Raw genomic sequence first — 16,348 nt, 5'->3', positions numbered from 1 at the left:
GAGCATCTGTCTTCTCAGACATGGTTCTCTGGACCTTCCTAGGCACTCTTCCACAGAAGCCAATTCTGCCTCCAGGGAAGGAGGACCGCCATCCCCCATCCCCCCTCCCTCCCAGCCTTGGGGAGGACATCACTCCTTGACCCAGAAAGTAAAAAAGCTGAGAAAGCAGAGCCTGGAGCCCACACCTGCATCCTGAGGATCAGGTAGGGAATTCCTGCCCCGCCAGGTAGCCTCGGGGTCACCCTGAGCCCTGCAGAATTCCTCTGGTCCTCTTGGGTGAGAAGCTCCTATGCCAGTGACAGGGAGGCCTGGCCAATTGGCCTTTTCTCAGCAATGAGCAAGAACAGCCCAGGGCTTAGCCAAGGAGGGAGGGGACAGACTCAGAGAACGAGGGCAGCAGTAGCTCCTGCGTGGGTGCGCTAACTGCCATCCTGCGGCTCTAGAGGCAGGAGCACCTGCTGCTTTCCCTCTTCCCACTGCTCAAGGGGAATTGGGACTCTCCACCCCTCCACTGAGACATGCCCACCAGGCTGCTTTATCGTCACACCTACTACCTTGTCTGGCTCTAGGAATCAGGAAACCAAATTCCATCTAATCCCACACTGCGAGGGGTGAACATGGGTAGCTGGGAAGGTGGAGCCGGAAAGAGGAGGATGGGAAAGAGCAAGGGGCAGAGGCGCCAGGGGACGGCAGCAGCTCGGGGTCTGGCTGTGTTGCTGAGTTTAGGAAGCGGTCACTTCCCCCTAGGGCTTGTTTGCCAAGGGTGGTGGACTGGAACAGGGCTTCCCAAAGTCTGGACTGAACACAAGAGGTACCCAGAATGACCCAGAAGTCTTCAGGATATGGAGCAAATGAGGTAGAGTCACAGGGTGACAAAGACACTCACTCTTTTCAAGTGTTGCCCTCCTTTCTCTCCCCCTTCCTCTCAAGGAGAAAGTCTCAGGTCAGGGCTAATTAAATGCTCTGTCACATTAGCAGGTCGCCCTCCTTCCTTTTCATGAGAAGCCAGCAACATCATCTGGGAAGCACCTAGTGACTGTTTCACTTTCATTTTCTTTTTGGAGCTGTCATGACTTTATGGAAATGATATTGGGTTTCCACTTAGAGCAGGAAGGGCAACTTGGCTTTAAGCAAAATATGGGGTATAGATGATATGTTGGTATAATAATGAATCATGAAGGTTGTACAGGCAGAGCTGACAACTGGGTGCTCTTGTAGCTGTGACAAAGGACTCTCAGCAGTTAAGACCTGAACCCTGATATCCTGTGGACCCACTAGGTGGAAAATTTCCTGGGAAACTGAATTGCATGTCCTGCGGCAAACCCAGTTACCTGAGGGGACTTGTCACTCCCTCCCGACTGTCTTGGGAGAGTCAGCAGCACCCCTTGAAACAGCTGGTTGGTTTCCTGGTTGTCTTTGGTGATGTCAGCATTCTCATGGAGCCCAAACACTTCTGGATGGGCCGTGATGGGGAGGTTCCTGAGATAATCAATATAGGTCTGGAAAGAAAATCTTAAGTTGACATAAATGCAGCATCCCTGGGGTCCCACAGATTTCTCAGGGCCTTGCTGCCCTTCACTCTCTTCTTGCATACACACACACATCCATGCACACCCATCCATGCACACACATGTGCCTGCATGCACACACAGGCACACATACTGATGCACACACCCATGCACATGTGCACACACGCACACACGTTTCAAGTTCTGATACAGTTTTCAGGGGAGTGAGTATGAAGGCAGATGGACTGAGGGTCTCTCCTCTCAGCCCTGATTTCCTCTTTGTTCCCCCAGTATCCTGGCTTTGGAATTATACAGACCTGCTTTGGCTCTGAGCTCCAATACAGACTAACTGTGTAACCTGGAGCTAGTCACCTGAGACCTCAGTTTACCCTTATCTGTAAATGTGAAGACAGCCGAGGTAATAAACAGGGCCTTGACATCTAGCAGGTGTTCAGTAAAACCAAGCCCTTTTCATCCTTCCTTCGGATTTGTTGACTTCGTCCTTTTTTCATTCTCCCATGCAGTTTTTCCATCCCACCTCTACTGCCCCCTTCTTAATCTTTGTTTTTGTCCTTTTCACCTCCTCCCCCAGGCCCTCTCCTCCCCTCCCCTCCATTTTCCTCCCTGAACCTTTCTTTTCAAGTAGTAATTTCTAGCCTCGTCACTGCCAAGGCTTCATCTTAACCATGTTTCCCTCTTCCCCCCTAGATAGACCCCACATTTTGAAATACCCTGTCTACCAAATACCCAGCATTCATTATGCAGTAGTACTGTTTCTCTCACAGGAAATAGCTGATGGACCCGTCAGGAGGCCTAAGGCCCTCCTGGGCTACAATGCAATCTCCAGCCACATGGAGTCTGGGGGGCAGAGAGGCCTCTTCCCTCACCCCTCACCTGGTAAGAGCCATGAGGAGGAATGTAGTAAGTGTCTCCAGGAGCAAGAGGGTAATGGTCCTGCTTGATTTCCTTACAGTAGAAGGTGGACAGAAGGGACAGCAGGAGACGCCTGTCTTTGTCATCAGTCACTCTGCCTCCGTAATTACACTCCCCTGGGGAAAACCAGGAAGATGGTTGAGACCAGGGAAGGTCAGGATGAACTTGGTCATTGGCCTAAAACACAGGATTCTTCCAGTTAAGGAGTGCTGCTGAGACAGTTGCTGACAGCACACTCAGTTGGAAATGAGACCAGGTCTTTTGGGTATCATGGTTGCTACAAAATAATACACATTCACCATAATAGAAATTAGAAAATAGAGATAAAATGGAAGAAAAACAATACCATCACCAATAATTCCACCAAAGGTAACTATTAATGTTTAGACATCTTTCCAATGTTTGAAAGGCACACATGCACATAAATGTGAACGGCATTCCAGAAATGTGACTCAAGGCAAGACCTTTTTTGTGAGGCAGTCCTAAGTTCTAATTCCACTTCTGCCACTTTCCAGCCAATATTTGAGTGCCAATGTCTGTCCCTTAGTAGTATTTTCTTATCTGTCAAGAAGTGGCAAAAGCTGCAGTCTCCCTATTAAACATTATGGTTAATAATGCTATGTAAGCACTTAGCTCAATGCTTAGTACATAAGAAATCTTCAATTAATTCTAGCTATTACAAATACATATATTTTAGAAAATTGAGATTGTCCGATATATACTGAGAGATATGGCTTCCTTTTTCACCCCCACCTCCATCACTAACATCGTCTACGGAGGCTCGGGTTTCTACACTCAGAGTTCTACAAAAAGCATTAGATAATTCTCTGGAGCGGACATCAAATCCATCTCACCAATCCCATGATGTATTTTCTAGCTGGTCCACATTCCACAGTATTACAGCAGGGAGGTACCACTTGGTATTTGGTAATTGGGGAGTAAGAGGCAGGTCAACAGACCGGACACAGGAAGTGTGACCCAAGTTGGGGGCAGGTGGCCTCTGCTTCTCTCGGTTCTGACTTAGCAGGATGGGTCTAAATGTCTAAAGGAAGATGGAAGGGACTCATAGGTGTTCGTCCCTATTGAGCAATTTGAACCCTACTGAAGCTGTAAAGCCTGAAGCCAGACCTTCCACCTCAGGGCCCCTCTAGTGGGACTCTCTCCATCCCGTGGTCCACTCCTCCTTCTTCCACTTGTAAAAATCTTACACAACCCTCAAAACCCAACTTCTATGCCCTCAGGAGGTTTTCCACGTTCATCCCCTGCCCCATCCCCGAGATTTAATCACGGTGTACCATCCACTTCAGAAATGTTGCTCTTGTTGAACTGATCACAATATTATCATTTATTCTCCTCTTGTAGACTTGAGGGTAGGGACAGTATATTAATTTTCTTGGTGGAGGTTTCTTTTCTTTTTCTTTCTTTCTTTCTTTTTTTTTTTTTAACAATATCCATCACAGTGACCAGGTTTAGTAAGAGTTTGTTGAAAGAAAGAATGAATGAATAAATGAATGGCGACAGCAGAGCAGTAGGTGGATATTTGGTAGTTGGGAACAAGCTACTAGGGATGTGTGTGTGTGTGTGTGTGTGTGTGTGTGTGTGTGTGTAAGGCCTCCCCTGAAGGATGAGGTTTGCAGTTGCAAAGTCTCCCCCATGAATACCTGTCAGGTAGGTCAGAGCTTCAAATGGCACCTCCTGGTAGTCATTCAGAAACATCTGGATCTGCCTCATACTAATCCTGAGGTCAGATTCGTTGAATTCATAGGGAATATTCCAACCTGCATGAGACAGAGAAGAATTACGGTTTTTGGTTCCAGGAGCTCTTAATTTCCACTCAGCCGTCTAGCGAGGGAATTAAGCATCATTATGGATCAAGAGCCTCTTTCAGCGCCACGAATATCAAGCATGAGCCAACAATTAGCCTTGACATTTACTGCCAACGGGGGAGCCATTCTGCTTGAGAAAACAGCCATTCTAAAATCAACTTCCTCGAGGATCTCCCCGTTTGTTAAGGACAATGTTGACATCCTGGGATTTGTGGAATGAGAATTATTCACCCTGGCCAGAATACAGTGGTAACTCACGTTGGGGCTCCAAACAACACTAGAGCCTAGCTGGAAAGCACAGAGCAGTATCTCTGATCGGGCAAAAGAACTAAGTTTGTTTTGAGAATTCTCATCCTTGTCTTCATGGAAGAACTGGGTGGTCAGCATTGAAGAAACCTTTGCTCATCTCTCCAAGGGCGCCAAGGGACCAGATCCAGGGTAAGCAGGTAGGGTGGGATGTGTGATCAAAGGAGATGTTTAATTTCTGCCTGAACATACGCATGAAAAAAATAATAAAATAGTAAAACCCATTTCTGGCAAACAAAACACAACTAGGTGACTGGTTATAAACCAAACCAACTATGTAGATTCCTAGAGGTTGGGCATGGGTGGAAGAATGTGCCTGAAATGCAGATGCAGAGGGAGTGTCCCTGTGGCTGTCTTGCCCTTCACCCCTCAGTAGAAGGGTCTGGTGATCTGTGGAGGTAAAGGGCTGGGGTGTGTGTGGGTAGAAGGAAGGGAATAGGATATTTCCAGAGAATCACAAAGATGCCTTATCTTTGTGATAAGAAACACCTGGGAGACTGTGAGGTGGGTCATTTCAAGGCCGTTGAACAGAATCAGAGGCAGCCCATGTGTGAGAGAAAGGTAAGCCAACCTTAAAACCTGAATGACATGGGATCTGTGCAGCAGTCTGAAGATCTATTCTGATAAAGAGTATCGAGTTTCTCATAAGTTAGGCCTTGGATAGGATACACTAATAAACTTATTTTTAGTTTTTCCAAAGGAGGCCTAGACAAATATCCCAGTTGTACTTCTCCAGTTGTTATGCACATGTAAGGTGAACCACCTAAAATTTGTCAATCACCTCATGACAACTCCCTGGAGAATCACCACTGTGTCCCAGACAGGCAAAAGTGCACTCAGGGGAAGGGCTGTTCTCTCCTCATTATGGAATTACTTCAGTAGTTAGGGTACCTTTGATTTTGGAGCATCACCTCTTTCCTAACAATGACCTGGTTATAGGGTTGCCAGAGTTACCAAATAAATGACAAATCATGTTAAAAATAAGTATGCTTCAAATATTGCATGGAACATACTCTTCCTATATCTTACCCGCAACCCTATCTGATTTCAAACTTGAACATGTACCTGCATCTGTCCACGGTCTTTCTCCCAGGCAACCCAGGAACACTGACATCTCTTACCTAGGGGTCCAAAGTTTCTCCGCTCTTGAACGATGGCATGGAAGAAGCAAAGGCCAAACAATAGCTTTTGCCACATCACTGGCTTTGTACAGCTTTGGAAGAACACGGGGTCTGAGATGGGGTCATTGAGATAGGAGCGCAAAAGATTGGCCCGGAGCCCTTTGGGGGGCTCGTTGGTCATTTTGATCCCATTCTGGAGGATGCTAACTGGAAACTTCTCTGATGGATAGCTGGTTAACCACAGCCTGGAAGAACAACAGACCCAACTATTTAGAGCAATGCAATATGCTATATTGAAAAATAATTTATTATATATTATCTCCTTATAGAAAATATTCATCAAGCACTACTAGATGCCGAAGCATGCCTATTTACTTTAACTCTCTAGGGGGGGATCCATGATCCCCTTTCACTAGTGAGGAAGCACAGTCATGGAGAGGTCAAGTGGATTTTCCAAGGACACATCACTTGGAGGCAGCTCAACCATGCTGTGAACTCAAGACTTCTTGACGCCAAAGGCCTTCCTACTATGATTGCCATGCCATGGTCATCCCCTGCTGGACTTCCTGAGCATCTACTGTGGTCAAGCACTACACCCACCACCCCAGGGGTGGTAAAGTGTGCAAAACATTGTTTTTCAGCTTCCAGATAATCACAGCCTTGCGGTTAAGGGAAAATAAGAGCAACAGACAAGGGAGGAAAGACAAGCAAATGGAATGCTACAGTACAGGGCATTATAAAAATCAAGACTGGGAAGGGAGGGCACAGGGGGCTATGGGTCTCCACAGACTGAGGAGAGCAGAATGTTGCACATGGTGACCACAGAGCTGAGTCCAGTCACAGCCTGTGTTTGGAAATAAACTTTAATTGGGAGTTTGATGGCTATGCCCCTTCATTTACTTATTACTTTCATGCTAGACCAGCAGAGTTGAATGCTTGCAGCAGAGATGATGTAGCCAGCAAAACCTAAAATATTTACTGTCTGGTCCTTTATAGAAAAAGATGGCCAACCTCTGTCATAAACAAAATGGCCTTTGAGATGGGCAGGAGAATATGGAAGATTTCTTTCTTGAAAATATGAAAGTGTCTCTATGCCCGCACAAAAAGTGAGAGCTTATACAAATATTTAGAAGGAAATAAAATTTATTGCTTGACCACCTACAAGTTAACATTACGGCATGTTATCTTTTATTCATTGTTTTACTCCTATCTGAGCTCAAGTTACGGACACACTATCATGCCATCCTGTTTTGTTTCATGGTTTTATTTTTTTGTTTTTGCTCAACATTAGAGAGGTTTCCAACAAATGGATTCTGGGATGGAAGGTCATTAAGACAACTACATGGATCAGAGAAGATAAACTCATGCCATTTGCGACAACAAGGATAGAGGTGGAAGGGATTATACTAAGCAAAATCAACCAAAGGGAGAAAGACAAATACTGGTGGTGTCACTTACATGTGGAATATAGAGAAACAGAACAAAGGGCCAGATAAAGTCAAACTTAAAAACTAATCTCAGAAAGGTAACCATAGAACTGAGGCACCCAAAGCGGGGGCAAGAACAAGGGGGTGAGAACACAGTGACCTATGGTGGAGGACTTGGGTGCTTTGGTGGGTGCTTTGGTAGGGGATGCACTATGGTGACTGTGCCTGGAGTAGGGGAAGCCTATAGTTATGAGGTAACAATTGTAAGCCAACTGTACTTTAATACAATTTTTAAAAAAATCAAAAAACAAAACAACTGCACAGAGGAGGGAAGGATGGGCATGATGGGTAGTCTGCAGTGGTTGAGGGGTAGACCGGGGGGTGGGGAAGGGCCTGACTTCAGCCTGCAGATGGTTAATGTTTGGCTCTCTTTATGGAAACCCACATAATGTTGTAATATATATTTGAAGTAGCTGCCAACTTTAAAAAATCTAGACCTTTCTTTTTAGAATTCTACATTTTCCTCTACCCTCTAAAATAGTCAGGAAATCTGGCCACAGAGACCTGCATTTCTGCATGGCAACAGTCAGCTGGCCTTAAGCCATGACTGCCCTTCTGTACGGGGCAAGTGCTCACAGGTCATCAGTCCCCACCACTCCCTGTTAGTGTCCATTACTGCGGTTGACCTGTCCACGGAGATTGTTGTTATGCTATGGAAGGAGGACTATTTCTCAACCCTCCCCTCACTTACATCACATGTTTCACTCCTGAAGGCACTTGAGTTCATGACTTAGGGGTTCGGGTCACGTTATGCAAGATCTTACATGTTAACATGAATAACTTTATTCATTGACTATGTCATTGACAGTAGGTGAATTAACTCACTATCTCAAACCCAATAGGATTCTTGAAACCAATTAAGGGATTGCTCTCACACTCACACGTGAATCTGACATGAATCTTATGTGAAGACAAAATCAACTACGACCTAACCCAGCTTTGTAAATAAGTACCAAACACTTTCCTATTTTCAGGCAGAAATGATACATTGAAAACAAACGATAAGCTGTACTGCCTAGAGGAGGAGTTGGCACACATTTCCTGTAAAGGCTAATAAATGTAGGCTAATGGTCCCTGTAGCATGAAAGCAGTCATAGACAACATATGAATGAACCCATTATGTTTCAATAAAACTTTATAGACACCTAAATTTGAATTTCAAACAATTTTCATGTATCATGAAATAGTATTCTTCTTTTGACTTTTTATAACAATTTAAAAATGTAAAAACCATAACCAGTTTACAAACAGTACAAAAACAGCAGGCTGGATTTGGTCCAGGGGCCATAGTTTGCTGGCCTGGAATAAGAAAATCACTGAACATTTCAGTTAAAAGGGCCTTTGGAGTCTGTCTGGGTCATCCCAGCATTCTACAAACACAAAAGTCAAGGCCTAACCTTGGTGGACTTTAAAATTCACAAAAAACAAATAGCTTTTAGCCATGTTGATTAAATCCATGGAGCCCAAGAACTATAACATAGAGTAAGGACAAATGGTGCTCAGATTACAGGCGCTCAGATTAGACAAACAATTTTTAAAAATCAGATGTGCTGACATTGAATCTACTTTCTGAAACACATCTCCTATCACTCTCACCTTCCCCCCAAAATCAACAATTTCTCCCCACAAATACGAGAGTCACAGGGTAACTTTTCCACATTTCTTTAACACACATTCTTGCTTTTATAACAGGTATGTCCTTCATGGAAAACTTCTATTTATCAAAGTCCCAGACAACTGTTCGTCCTCCAGCCCTCGCCCTCCCCTCTCCCGCCTCCCCACCCCGCCTTTGCCCTCCCCTCCTTTTCTCTTCTTTTTCCACCCCTTCCCTTCTCTTTTCTGTGCCTTATTCTGAGCCTTAGTTGCTCTTATTCATGTGAGTCTTTTCACGGTCCTCACATTATTCACCCATGAGCTGCCTTCTGTGGAGAGTCTTAAAGGCATAACTGTGCTTTGCTCATGTTTGTATTCCTTCCCGCCACCACCAGTATTGGTAGCTAGAGCTTGAGGTTCGGCCCAGAGGTCAGCGTCTCACCTGAATCTGAAGTTGGTGCTCTCAGGAACAATCACCTCCTCGCAGATCTTCTCCAGGGTGGACATCCAGCTGGTGGCCAGGTGGCAGTTCTGTAAGACCACCCAGGTCCCATCTCTGATGGCATTGTTGATCATTTTGGCAGCAATAGGGCCTTGGCCTTGACCAAGGGAGATGGTCTGTATTCTGGTACCTCCCATGCCGACATCATCAGCAAACTTCAGCAGGCCTGAGACCAGGAAGAGAAGGGGCTTTTGAAAGAGGTTAGGCCAGCCAGGACCATATCAACAATAACAATACATAAGGAGGGGGCTACAGCAAATTCTAGAACCTCCTTGACTTCTATTAGTTATAAAATAAACACATTTCTGAGGAAGATGTTAATGAAGGTACTAATAATTCCTCTTTTGCTCAAAAGCATAGATATTCTTGAATTAAAAAAAAAATTACACAAACCAAAACCAGGGTCTTGGAATGAATCCCCAAAACTCATTCCAAGAATGAAGAGGGAACTCAAAACCAGAGAGGTGAGCACATAGCCAAAGTGCTAGGAACAAGGTGTTTACAAATTTATTTTACTAGGAAATACAGACATCTGCTCAGTGAAGTTTCGAGTAAGCTTCTTTCACTTCTTCTTCCTCCAAGGCAGTCAATGCCACCGGTTTTTGGTTTTTTTTTTTTTTTTTTTTTGTCTTGTTTTGTTTTTAAAGATTTATTTTATTTATTTAAGAACTGGGGTACAGGCCATATGCGGGGGAGGGTGAGTGGATTCACCAGAGACAGAGCAGGGAACAGTATAGGCAGACTGACGAAATACACAGCTGAGGGGAGCAGCAAGCAAGACAGGAGAAGTCTGCTCTCCATGTGGGTTGTTTCGAGGCAGGCAGGGATCGAACCTGCACTGCAGAGGCTGTGGACAGCTTCACAGCAATGCTCTTAACCGCCTGCACCACCAGGGAGGCCCAATGCTACCAGTTTTTTGTGACTTTTTCTGAGATATTTTATGCATTTAGTAAATGCACATGTACTAGTATATTTATGTGAATTATTGAATAATCTATAGCTATCTTTTCCACATCAACACATATATAAGGGCCTTAGTCATTTTCATGATGACATAAAATCCCACCATTCGAAAACACTGTACTTTGTTTAAACAGTCTAGGCTTGATACTCATAAGATGTAAGGACCTGAGACTTTTGTACACAGTTAGGACTCCTATTTCATTGCAGCACTATATAATAACCCAGTTATGGAAACAACCTAAGAGCTAGCGATGGAGCAGCAGATGAAGACAAAGATGGAATACTATTCAGCTGTAAAAAGAAGGGGGTCTCCCGGTGGTGCAGTAGGTTGAGCTCAGTGCTGTGAAGCTGTCCGCAACCTCTGCAGTGTGGCTCTGATTCCCGGCAGGCCAGGGAGATACCCACATGGCACAGCAGACCTCTCCTGTCTCACCCGCTGCTCCCTTCAGCAGTGTATTTCAGTCTGTCTGTTCTGTTCCCCACTCTGTCTTTGGTGAATCCTCTCATCCTCCCATGCCTCTGGCCTATACCCCAACTCTTGTATACATAAATAAAATCTTTAAAAAAAAAAACCTGCTAAAAAAATAAATAAATAAAATAAAAAGATGAACTCTCACCATTTGCAACATGGATGGAACTGTAGGGGATGATGCTAAGTGAAATAAGCCAGAGGAAGAAAGACAAAAAGACAAATATCAGATGATTTCATTCAAATGTGGAATATAGAGAAACAAAAAAAGGGAACTGACAAAGCTAAACCAAAACAAAGCTAGAAATATGACTGCAGAATTGCGACTGCAAGAAGGGAGATTGGGGGTGGGAGAAAAAGGGGGTGGAGGTTCAACAGTGTATGATAAAAGATTGGAAACGTTAATTTAAAAGGTTGCTTTATTAGGGCTCCTGGTGGCCTAGGGTTTATATCTCAGTGCTACCACTGCTACTGCCCTTCTTAGTGACCTGACTTCAATCCCTGGCCAGGGAGCTAACCCACATGGCACAGCAGACCTCTCCTGTCTCACCCGCTGCTCCCCTCAGCAGTATATTTTTGTGGATCTGCCTGTTCTGCTCCCCACTCTGTCTCTGGTGAGTCCTTTCACCCACTTGGCTTATACCTCAGATCTCCCCCAAAATAAAAAATCTTTTAAAAGAAGAGATAAAAAGATTGCTTTATTAAAAAAAAAAGACCTTTTAGCACTTGTTTCCAAACATGTGAAATAAAAATGGCATGTCTTGCATTCATTAATTTACTCAAAGCAAAAACAAAAAAATCCATGCAGTTGGCAATTAGATATCATGGGTATCCTCACCCAAAGTGATTTCAGTGCAGACAAGTGAGGATGCAGGGAAGGGGGTGGTGGGCATTGATTCTGACAGACCTCCTTCTAAGAAGTCAGACTGTGCAGGAAAGAGGGGAGGCAGGTCATTATCCTGAGAGGGTTTCCCTCACAGATCCATATAAGATAGTGGTTACTTGAATATATGCAGGAATAGATGTGCAGGGCAGGAAAAATTGCACCCCAAAATGTCTTTTTAAGAAAGATTTATCCATGCATACAAGAACCAGGGTATAGGCCAGATGTGTGGGAGGGTGAGAGGATTCACCAGAGACAGAGCAGGGAACAGAGCAGGAAGACTGACTGAAATACACTGCTGAGGGGAGCAGCGGGCGACAGGAGCGGTTTGCTGCGCCATGTGGGTATCTCTCTGGCCAGCCAGGATCGAACCTGCACTGCAGAGGTTGCGGACAGCTTCACAGCGCTGCGCTCAACCCCCTGTGCCAGCGGGGAGGCCCGTCCCAAAATGTCTTTTGACAAAAGTTTGATTTCATGGGAGAGACATGTAAACTTCTGTTAGGGTGTGTAGTGGGAAGATCTAATGTTATTTCTTTTCAAAGGAGGAGGCAGAACTGAAATCTGCATACCTGTGCCTTCCCCTGTGACCTCCCTACCTGACCCTCCCTTTCTCCTCCCAAAGCCCACTGTCAAGCTAAGCTATTTAAGATAGCCTCTGAAGCCACCTGGGCAAGTTACTCAGTCATGATGGGTCTCTCCCGTGTATAGAGGTATTCCCTTGGGTTTTTTCTCTTAAAAGAAGCAAACACAAAGAAAGCAGAACAGAAAACAAATCTATTTCTGTAGCAATACATCCCCTCATATGAACAAATGGTTTCTGGAAAAAATACAGAGACTGAGAATAGTGGCTACCTCTGGGAGGGCTAGGAGGAAGATGATGGGACTTTTCAATCTCAGCACTATCGATATTTTGGGCCAGATAACCCTTTGGATGGGGCTGCCCTTGCAGAAGCATTCTTGGCCCCAATCTACTAAAGTCAGTAGCACCATTCTTGCTGTGACAACAAAAATGTCTCCCCACTTGGCCAAATGTCCTTGAGGGGGCAAAATAGCCATGGGTGGACCAAAGTCCTCTACCTTTTTGCATTGAAAGAAAACCCCAATGAGTGAAAGCACATCTATGATTCAGCCTCACCCCGTGAGGAGGAGTTCCCTGGATCTTGGAGGTTCCTTGAAGGATTGGAGAGGATGGTGGATAGTGTCAACTATGCATAGTGCCAACTATCCCTCCCTCCATTAAATTTAAATTTAAAAAGTCTGACCGAGAAAAGTAATAGTCTGAGAAAATCAGTTCAGACAAAGGAGATAGACTACTTGTCAGCAGACTAAATCTAACCCTGGCTAAGTTCTCACAAAGTTTTTAAGAAAAAGTGAAAGCATTTATCAAGATGGACCAGTGGGTGATTTCTGCATTGGTAGTTCCTCTTGAGATTCCAGATTTTCTGGCCATCCTGGGCTTACATTACCAAATGGCACATGTCAGGGGGGAATTATGGTGAGGAAAGAAGTCTTGCTTTGCCCCTACCCGCTTCACCTGTCAACTGCTTGGGCTTCTCAGTCATCAGGGCTTGAGAGTCCCCCTAGAAGGGGCACACTGTTATCACCCCTCCCCAGCCAGGGTTCATTATGCTCTTCACATCATGTTCTTGCCCTTACCTGCCATTGGGTCTGCACCTGGAGACAGCACGAAAACCAAGGGTATACAACAACTGGAATCGTTGTAGGATCCCAGGAGATCAAAGGTGGGGGCTTCGATATAGGTGCTGCCCATCTGTTCAGCAATGAAGTCCCGAATGGCTGGGATGATCTTGTCAGGCCTCAGACACCGGAGGACTACCATCCTCTCCAATCCTTCAAGGAACCTCCAAGATCCAGGGAAGTCCTCCTCATGGGGGGAGGCTGAATCATAGATGTGCTGCCACTCATTGGGGTTTTCCTGCACGTGTTCCATCAGGCCTCTCAGTTTAGGCAACACAGACGCACGGACGACCTCCCCCCATGACTTCTCTGACAGCCATTCTGGAGCTGGGTTGGGGTGGGGATTGTCTAGCGCAATGCCTCCCGTGAGGAGGAAATACCAAATCTGCTCGTTGATTTGTTTCTTCTCTCTCATGATGCCAACGGTCAGGAGGAGAGAGAAGAGCAGCTTGTCCTTCTCAAACAGCGAGCGGCACACATTGTTGTAGATGCTGAGGGTGAAGTGCTCTGTGATGTACTCAATGCGCAGGATCAGATCCTCGCTCCTCTGGCTGTTGGCCAGCGAGAGCATGTAGAGGTTGATGAACCATGTCAGTGAGTACTGGTACATTGGCTCGATGTTGGCCAGGTCAGAAATGCAAAAGAAAATGGTGGCAGAGTGAACAGCCACTGGCTTATAGCCCATCCGAGTCTCGTCGATCTGTATTTCTGTTATCGAGGCAATTTTCTGCTTCTCAGAGATTTCTTCAGACAGCAGTTTGGAGGAGGACAGAACTTTGATGGCAGTCTCGTCCTCCAGGATGTTGCCCTCAGACAGAGAGAGGACCTCCAAGATCTTATCTTCAATTTCCTTCAGCTGCTTCTTGTTCTTGGCACTCTCCACAATCAACTTATTCTTTTTCTCTTCCAGTTCTGGCTTCTCCTTGGCAGCTACCATGCCTAGGAGTTGATCTTGGAGACCCAAGGGGGTGATCATGAAGTTGAGGAGGCAGACTTTCACAGCGACTTCGGGGAGGTAATGTGGGTTCCTCAAACGGGTTGTGATGTACAGCTTAAAATCCTGGGAGTATTCGATGATGTTGTCACCCAACCTCATGTACTCAATCCCTTGCTGCTTGAACGTGGATTTGAGCAAGATGGGTTCAATAAAGGTGTCCAGTTCCTCTCCTACATTTTCTAGTAAGACTGGGGTGCCAAACTGCAGAGCGTTTTCCAGCGTCCTCACATAGTTGACATCCGAGAACTTGATAACGCATAGTTTGTTCACTTTCTCCATGTTTTTGATCCATTTATTGGCCTGTCCCTGGGGGTCAATCATCAAGGCCCAGCGTCTAGAATTAGACACAATAATGCCATTGTCAATGGAGAAAGAGTCGATGGGCAGCCCAGCAATCTGCCAGGCACGGATTTTCACAGGGTCCCCTAATATGTTGCTGAGACTGAAGTCGCTGGAACCAGGGATGACCTTGTCCTTACATCGGGCCAACCACTGCTGTTGGCACTTGGCACGGTAATCCACGGTAAAGGCCCCCAGGTAAGCCACTGTCCCCGAGGACAACAACACATCCCCTGTCAGATTGGTATAGCGGATCCCTAGCTGCCGGGCAGCTTCTGTCCATCTGTCCTTCTCTCCCCCAAGACCACTGATCAGTTTTTCTGCCCTGATGAGCTTTTGGGAGCAGAGATCAATGTTTTCCTCCAAGGTCTTTTTCTTGATGTTCATGTCTTCAAACTCATCGTTCAGGGCCTGCAGGCGGTCTTCCACCAGTGCCAGCTCTGCTCGCTTCTGGTTCAGTTTCTGCATCTGTTTAAACAGCTTCTCCTCCGCCTCATTCAGCCGCTCCCGTTTGGGGGCCACCACTTTGGCCACACGATCGTACACCTCCATGGCCCTCACCCACTTGCATAGGCCCTCACAGGCGGATGACACGTTTTTAATGACGGCGGGCTGGAAATCAGGGTGATCAATAAACCTTTCCCGGATTCTCTTCATGATCAGAGGGGGGATGTTGTCTTTGTCATATGTCTTAAGACTCTCCAAGAATTTCAGGTCCCCAAGAATCTTTCTTGATACTCCCCAATAGTCTTCTATCATTTTACCTGTTTGGGACAAGAAACAGAGAAAACTGTATTAGTAAGACATTCTGAGACTTAAAGTTTGGCAGTGGCTGGGATCTGGGGATGGGAAATCCAAGTTCCTACAGAGGATTTTTAGGGCAGAGAAAATACTGTGTGATATTATAATGATGGGTACCTGCCATTATTTATTTGTCCAAACTCCTAGGATAAACAGCACTAAGAGTGAACACTATGGACGTTGGGTGATTGGGATGCATTAACGTAGGTCCATCGGTGTGATAATGTCCCATTCTGGTCAGGACATCAATAGGGGCGTAAGCTGTACATGTGAGGGGAGCCAGGGCGATTTGAGAAATCTCCACCTTTTCCTTTCAATTTTGCTGTGAACTTAAAACTGCTCTGAAAAATCATCTTTATTAAAAAGTGTCCAAGCTCCGTACCACAGTCTGAGAGCCCCACTAGCCTCACCCACCTTGTCTCTTTCTTGCCCCCTAGATTTTAGACATGAAAGACCTTCCTTCCTTCTATTCCTTGATAACCCGAAGTGCTTCCTGCTCTGAGTCCCTTTCCTATGCTGGAAATGGCACCTGCTGGCTCCTGAGAGGAATTCAGGCTCATTTCACAGCCTCCTGCACAGAGAGGCTTCCCGAGGCTGCTCTCACTAATTGGACTTGTCTGTCCCTCCCCCGGCATTTTCTTTCATCTCAGCTGTTAGAACGTCCATTCTCTTTATAGCACTTATCACATTCTGTGACTTTTTGTTTATTTTATTGTCTGCAAAGCTGCAAGCGCCTGCTGTGTTTACTACAGTTTGGCACGGAGCCTGCTTGTCAGTTATCAATAAATATGTGTTGAATAAACATTGTCCCTTGTCCCATTCATAGATGGTGAAGGCAAAGGAGCCAGGGGTGTGAGTTTTGAATATTCTTTTTGAAGTCTGGGAGGAGAGTTGAACGGAACCCAGTCAGTCCTCCTGGTGG

The 16,348-nt window shown here is 45.6% G+C and overlaps 1 protein-coding gene across 4 annotated transcripts in view; it reads right to left on the bottom strand.

The window, feature by feature from the left end:
- Nucleotides 1-16,348, bottom strand: part of DNAH3 (dynein axonemal heavy chain 3) — a 134,290-nt gene that overhangs the window by 5,941 nt on the left and 112,001 nt on the right. For all 4 annotated transcript variants that reach the window (XM_037507475.1, XM_037507474.2, XM_037507477.2 and 1 more), the window contains 6 exons: nt 13,248-15,389; nt 9,217-9,442; nt 5,695-5,939; nt 4,103-4,219; nt 2,403-2,557; nt 1,332-1,499 (listed from right to left, as the gene is read on the bottom strand). In XM_037507475.1, coding sequence (XP_037363372.1) covers nt 1,332-1,499; nt 2,403-2,557; nt 4,103-4,219; nt 5,695-5,939; nt 9,217-9,442; nt 13,248-15,389 — 3,053 coding nt within the window. The remainder of the gene's footprint in view (nt 1-1,331; nt 1,500-2,402; nt 2,558-4,102; nt 4,220-5,694; nt 5,940-9,216; nt 9,443-13,247; nt 15,390-16,348) is intronic.

The sequence above is a fragment of the Talpa occidentalis genome, unplaced genomic scaffold (genome assembly GCF_014898055.3).
Source record: "Talpa occidentalis isolate TD23 unplaced genomic scaffold, MPIMG_talOcc4v2.1 talOcc4.12, whole genome shotgun sequence".
NCBI lineage: Eukaryota > Metazoa > Chordata > Mammalia > Eulipotyphla > Talpidae > Talpa > Talpa occidentalis.
Note: the sequence above shows the minus strand (reverse complement) of the source record. Positions and strands in the feature narration are given on the sequence as shown.